Source organism: Homarus americanus, unplaced genomic scaffold (genome assembly GCF_018991925.1).
Source record: "Homarus americanus isolate GMGI-L3 unplaced genomic scaffold, GMGI_Hamer_2.0 scaffold25483, whole genome shotgun sequence".
In the NCBI taxonomy this organism is placed as follows: Eukaryota; Metazoa; Arthropoda; class Malacostraca; order Decapoda; family Nephropidae; genus Homarus; species Homarus americanus.
The window spans coordinates 4,320,579-4,328,017 of NW_024726235.1; the positions used below are offsets into that span (position 1 = coordinate 4,320,579).

At 43.2% G+C, this 7,439-nt stretch overlaps 1 protein-coding gene across 1 annotated transcript in view; it reads right to left on the reverse strand.

Annotated features, from left to right (window-relative positions):
* The window catches only part of LOC121865453 (superoxide dismutase [Cu-Zn]-like), an 8,861-nt gene extending 2,186 nt beyond the window's left edge, over positions 1–6,675 (reverse strand). Inside the window, exon 1 of the mRNA XM_042364892.1 lies at positions 6,575–6,675. Within this exon, the coding sequence (XP_042220826.1) occupies positions 6,575–6,579 (5 nt within the window). The 5' untranslated portion in view covers positions 6,580–6,675. The remainder of the gene's footprint in view (positions 1–6,574) is intronic.
* Between the last annotated feature and the right edge of the window lie 764 nt (positions 6,676–7,439).

Consider the following 7,439-nt stretch of genomic DNA (forward strand, 5'->3'; position numbering starts at 1 on the left):
ACTGGAGAGAGGGAGTGGCGGGGGAGGGGGCTGGAGAGAGGGAGTGGCAGGGGTGAAGACAAGGGAGAGCTGGATAGGAGGGAGGGAGTGATTAGAAAGAAGGAGGACAGAGAAAGAGAGACTGGTCAGAGGGAAGAAAGGACCACAAAGGAGACAGACAGAGAGAGAGAGAGAGAGATAAATATTGGAAAGGAGGAGGGACATAAGGAGACCCATGAAGGAAGGAGTGAAGGAGCCCAGGACAGCTTCCCTCCTTCCCTCTCCTTCCCTGCGGTAGGAACACTATGTGGCAGTAACAGGTGTGTGTGTGTGTGTGTGTGTGTGTGTGTGTGTGTAATAATAATAAATGGTTTATTAATAGAGTTGCAGCCGGTGGCTGAAAATATACAAACTTACATTTGATTTAGACATAATGATATAATATGCATTGAATACATTTACAGGGCTGTACAGATGGTGCTATTCTTATAGCTATCGGTGCTGGCTCTTATGGGCTGAAATTTGTTGTAGTGGCGGACTGCGCGAGGTGGCAGGAGGTGGCAATGACGAGGGTGGTGCATTAGTTTGTGTGTGTGTGTGTGTGTGTAATAATGAATAATAATAATACTAATAATAATTAGCGGTTTATTGAAAAAGTCGGCAGCCCGAAGGCTGAAAATATACATTGGACAAAAATGACTTATTACATACAAAGACACGGTGTGTGTGTGTGTGTGTGTACTGTACAGTCGCCTGCACTTATACCTGGTACAGTAGTTGGTGAGTTTTGTGAGATGTGGCAATTCTCCGGAATGCTTATCTAGCATCCTTAGTCCGGCTACTATTGTGAGGCTCCTTAGGGCTGCCAGTGGACAACCTTCCCCTCACCAATAAACCAGTGTAAGGATTGATTATATCTACTCACGACTGAAACGAAAGTGACAATTCGAAAGGGGATACAAAGTGCAGTGTGGACTGTGAATACGAATCAGTGGTAGACCGACACGTGCTTGTTTTAAACCCGTTGTTTAGTCCAGTGTCAGGTGTGCTGAGTCACCTGTACAACTGGGTCAATATTGGTTGTTCTGACCACTGCCACCACCTGACCACTGCTACCACCTGATCACTGCTACCACCTGATCACTGCCACCACCTGACCACTGCCACCACCTGACCACTGCTACCACCTGATCACTGCCACCACTTGACCACTGCCACCGCCTGACCACTGCCACCACCTGATCACTGCTACCACCTAACCACTGCTACCACCTGATGACGGTGATGGTGGTGGTGGTGGTGATGACGGTGATGACGAGATGGTGGTAATTGTGGCGGGGTTCACATCACCCGAGGCACAGCACTCCCTCCCTCACCTTGACCTTGACTCCCTGGGCTAAGGTGTGGATGTTAGGTAAGGTCTCTGACTCACTAAGGTACCGTCCTAACTCGGGAATTTCCTTCGCTGTAGTTAATTGATGTCTTAAGGTTTTGAAGTTCCTCGAATTACCTGAAGATTAGACACCCCGGTTTATTTTACCTGGAGATTAATCACCATAACGCTAACCTAACCTAACCTATCCTAATCTAACCTAACCTTATTTAACGCTACCTTATGTCATCATCAAGTGGTAAAAAATGTGTACAAAATAAGAAAAATAAGTAATAAGGTGTGGAAGTGAAAGTAGTCTTGGGAAGAGATTTTAAAAGTTGAAGTAATCAGGTATTGAACTCAACTGAAGATTAGCCCTCTGCCCAAAGTTTATCCTTGGTGGAGGTGATGACCGGCACTCGGGAGGTCAGAAGTCAAGGGTCGGCATGTCCCTGCCCCCCGACACCACACGCACATACAAATAAAGAGAGAGAGAGAGAGAGAGAGAGAGAGAGAGAGAGACTACATTCACTTGACCCCTCTTATGCGTCTTGTGATATTTTATTCAGGCAAGGTAGTGTTTATTATGCCACTAGGCCAGGTCAGCTTCAGATATGACTTGCTTATTTTAGGTCGGGTCAGGTCACGTGAGATACCATAACTTTCTCCCTCTCCCGAACCTGATCCTTGTCTATCTGTCCTCCCTCTTTCCCCCCTCCCCCTCTCCTACCCTCCCTCTCACATTCCCATCTTTCCATTGTTCCTTTCCTCCCTCTCTTCCTTCGTTCCCTCCCTCTGATCGTTCCATCCTCCCTCCATTCCTCCTTCTTCTATCTCTCTTCTCTCCCTCCCCCCCTCCCTCTAATGGCATGACTGGTACATTTTTTGCAGCAGACAGCAGTAATGGTTAGTATGTTCAGGTCCGTCCCAAGGTTAGGTTAGGTTCTGGGTCTACCTGTATCACCTGACTTCATTAACCTGTCGTCACCTAATACCACCTTGCCTGTACCACTTAACCCCACCTGTATCTCCGCTCACCTACACAGTCTTCTTCACCTCGTCCTCGACTCGTCAAGGTGTTACTTCTGGAAACAAGTGGCCCTTTTCACGGTGGTCGCCCTTTAACATGCACATCTATCTACCCCCTGACTACGATGTTTAACCCTTTGAATACGATGTTCACGTCTTTAGTACGATATTAACCCCTTGAGTACTATGTTTAACCCTTTGAGTACGATGTTGACCCTTTGAGTACGATTTTAACCAATTGAGTACGATATTAACCCATGGAATACGATATTCATTCCTTCAGTTCGATACATAAGAACATAAGAATGGAGGAAACTGCAGCGGGCCTATTGACCCATACTGGGCAGTCCCGTTTATACCCAACCCCTATTGCTCATATAAGCATCCAACCTATGTTTGAAGCTATCCAGCGTATTCGAGTTAATGATGATATTTGGTAACTTGTTCCATTCATCCTCTACTCTGTTTCCAAACCAGTGTTTACCTATTTCACTCCTAAATCTAAATTTGTCTAATTTAAAACCATTGTTACGAGTTTGCTCCTGGTTGGATAGTTTGAGTACCTTCGTAATGTCCCCTTTGCTTAACCCTGACTTCCATTTATACACCTCCATCATGTCGCCCCTCACTCTACGTCTCTCGACGGGGTGCAAATTAAGATGCTTTAACCTGTCTCTGTATTCAAGGTTCCTAATGCCCGGGATTAGTCTTGTCATTCTCCTCTGGATTCTTTCCAATGATTCTATATCCATTCTGTAATACGGTGACCAGAACTGAACTGCGTAATCCAGGTGAGGTCTCACAAGCGTTAGATATAATTTTAAGATGACCTCGCTAGTCTTTTAACTAACACTCTTTTGTATGAACCCAAATACTTTATTAGCCTTGTTACGAGCAAAAACACATTGTTTACTTGGCTTAAGATTCCTACTTATCTCGCAGTCGGATTCCACAATGGCATCGTTGTTCATCTGTTAATTGGTTCCCTGTTTACATCTCCTATACTGAGTACTTTACATTTGTCCACATTGAATTTCATCTGAATCCACATTGAATTTCATCTGAGTACAGTATATTTATGTTTCAAGTACCAAGATGCTAACGAGAACGATGATCTGTTCCCACGAGTACAATGATTCAGTACTTAGATAGTTGAATCATCGTACTCAAGGGTTTAAACCTCAATAAAGTGGTCAAACTAGTCAGTGTGAACCAGAAGATGAGGTTAGGTTAGGTTACGTTACGTTAGTTAGATTAGGTAAGGTTAGCATTAGGGTGTTTCATCAGGTCACAGGTCACCATCACTGTTATTGAAATTTGAGGTCAGATCACAGGTTACTGTTGTTGAAGTTTGAGGTCAGGTCAAAGGTCACCGTTACTCGTCGTAAAATAGAAAGTAATATTGACCCGACTTTGCTTACCACTTTCACCTCACTTATCACTTTACCTCAATTAACGCCTACCTCACTCAACACTTTAAGTTAGGTTAAGTTAGCGTGTTTAGATTAGGTTAAGTTTGCCTAAGGGTGGTTAATCATTCGGTGAAATAAGCTGGAGTGGATAATCTTCAGGTGAATAAACTAGGGGGTTGTCAAAAGAACTACGTTTGCAGGTAAATAAAGATCAAATAGCAATTGTCACCCCCCCCCCCTCCTCCCCAAAAAAATACTTGGTTAGAATTATGTGTGTCGGCGTGTACGAGGCGAGTGTGTACAGTATCACAGGGATGGGGAGGAGGAGGAGGGGACAAAGGGTATATAGTAATGTTATGTTACTTGGTGTAAACAGAAGGGACGCCAATATACCGCCTTAGGGTACACCAGTTGTTATGGATAAAGGCTGGGATAAAAACCTAACCTAACTTAATCCGATCTAACGTAACCTTAACGTAACGTATTCTTACTTAACCTATACTACTCCTAACTTAACTTAACCTAAACTATCCCTAACCTATACTACCCCTAATCTAACTTAACCTAACCCACCTTTAACTTTATTTAAACCTAACTTAACCTATCCCATAAAAACTTAACTATGTAAAACAGGAAGGATTAAATAATTTACTGCATAAATGATAACTATCCAAAACTTGCCTAACTTGCTGCAACTTCAAGCAGACATAACCTAACCACTTCTTGTGCGAGGCGTCGTGAGTTGCCAAACAGGTGTGTAGAGGTTGGGTTCATAAAGTTAGATTCATTTATGATAATCTCCAGAAAGTTAGATGTCTTTGTGATGACCCCTAGAAAATCAGATACCTTTTTGATGACCCCTAGAAAGTCAGGTGTCCTTGTGATGGCCCCTAGAAAGTCAGGTACCTTTTTGATGACCCCTAGAAAGTCAAGTGTCCTTGTGTTGACCCCTAGAAAGTCAGGTACCTTTTTGATGACCCCTAGAAAGTCAGGTGTCCATGTGATGATCCCTAGAAAGTCAGATACGTTTGTGATAACCTATAGACAGTCAGGTGTCTTTGTGATAACCCCTAGTAAGTCATCACTAGAAAATCAGATGTGTTGATGATCACTTCTAGACAATCAGGTGTCTTTGTGATGACCTCTAGACAATCAGATGATCCCTATTTTTAGACACATTCTTCTATAATCAAGCGCAGTGAGGCCGGGACACAATTGGGGGACTAAAGACGTAGTTGGAAGCGTCAAGGTTATGTTGGTAGTGGTGGTGGTGGTGAATCCTTCTCTTAACTCGCCAGGTGAGAGGATATACCTGTAGTCCTGTACCTGTACATATTCATGCACATCACGGCAACTACTACTACTACTACTATTACTACTACTACTACTACTACTACTCTCTCTCTGTATAGTGTACCATGAATACTAAAACAGTCATTCAAAAACATAATGAATACACTAACAACAAGAATAACAACACCACCACTACAACAACACCAAGCTGGTCATGGAAAACTCAGGTATTTCCACAGATAATAGGCCAGGTGGTAGTCCTTGGTTTTCTAAAAATAATATTACTAAAAAAAACATTCTTACTCAGATAAACATCCCGTTACTTGATGCTTGGACTGTATTGTATGTATCAAGTGCACTGTAATACGTATTGTGTGTGTGTGTGTGTGTGTGTGTGTGTGTGTGTGTGTGTGTGTGTGTTAGATGTTAGAGAATGTATTAATGTATGTACTGTATGTTTATTTACAATTATTCTATGTAATAAGTATGTTACAGTGAGTGTATGTACCAAATGTTACAGTGTCTTCATGTACACAGGGTGTTACAGTCAGTCTATGTAATCATTCATTCCAAGTAAGCTAACCTGAACTACCGTAACCGATCCTGACCTCATCTATGTTGACGAGATTTGAACTAACCTACCCTGAAACTCACCTGACCTACGCTACCCTAAAGCTAACCTACCCGACCGTAAAACTAACCTGACCGACCCTACCCTAAAACTAACCTGACCTACCCTACCCTAAAACTAACCTGACTTATCCTACCCTACCTTACCCTAAAACTAACCTGACCTACCCAACCTGACCTATCCTACCGTAAAACTAACCTTCCCTACCCGACCGTAAAACTAACCTGACCTACCCAACCCTAAAACTAACCTAACCTACCCAAAAACTAACCTAACCTACCCTACCCTAAAACTAACCTGACCGACCTGGCATCTGTCATTGGGTGAACGATTTTTTTTTTCATTATAAATCACATGAGAATTATAACAGGAGAAAAACAAAATCACAAACAAAAGCTCGGTCAAATAAATGCTAAAATATCATATCCGTCCTTCGCCTTCATGGCCCTTAAGTTGACAGTGCCAGACAGTGCCACTAATGTCCAGGGAATACTGTCCATCATTATACAAGTACAGAGTATCGTGTATTTTTTGAGTGTGTGTGTGTGGGGGGGATACATCAAATACAGTGGGAAATATACAATCTGAACTGTGTGTGTGTGTGTGTGTGTGTGGTGACGGTCAGTGGGTTCATATGCTGCTTACGTTCAGGTATCCTACAGTGCGGTGTATTGTGGAGACACTATAGGTACCTGGTGTATTGTAGAGACACTGTAGGTACCTGGTGTATTGTGGAGACACTGTTGGTACCTGGTGTATTGTGGAGACACTGTAGGTACCTGGTATATTGTGGAGACACTGTAGGTACCTGGTACCTGGTATAGAGACAATACATTTAGGTATAACGTGGAGACTTACCTCATCTTGTTCTTTCCAGGTCCGTCGCGAGTCTGCCTCTTCAAGGTCTCTTCTCTCCAATATATATACAGGAGACAGCACGAGGTCCACCAGGGGGCGTTTCTTCCTCCTACTGTGTTAGCCAATCACAGTCTCTCGGCGATTTTCTTTATTCAACGTTGATTTTTTATTGGTTATTTTTAGCCTTGTGTCCCGAATTACGTGTGTGTTAGTAATTTGTCGATTATTATTTTTTTGGGGTGATGAGTTGACAGCTCGGTTATTTTGGTGCTTATTTATTGGTTCTGTTGGTTAGATTTGGAGTGAATTTAAGCTGTTACGTCATTTTTGGCTTCTTGATGTCTCATTGGTCCAGATTTTACCTAAGAAGTCCTCTTGGATATGCGATAAGTGGTGTGTGTGTGTGTGTGTGTGTGTGTGTGTGTGTGTGTGTGTGTGTGTGTGTGTGTGTGTGTGTGTGTGTGTGTGTGTGTGCGTGCACTAAGAAATTAAACATGAAAATATCCAAATGTTTTCATAAGTATTAATCTCTCTCTCTCTCTCTCTCTCTCTCTCACACACACACACACTCACTCACATAAACCAAGACCTCCTCCTACAGGTCCCCGCCGTCACCAGCACCTCGTTCCTCCCTGACCAAATATCCCTCCTCCTAGAGACAGACCGGGTACTTTACATAGGGACCTGCCACGCTTTGCCATAAACAGATGCATTGTATCGGTAATTCTCCCTCCACACACTCGTCCTCCTGTCACTATAGGTAATTTGACGACATAACCCATGGCCCATCAGGCACTTGCGTCCTTAATGCTCGAGTCAAGAAGGCAAGCATGACCTCCGCTGCTGTAAACGCTTTAGCGCCTCG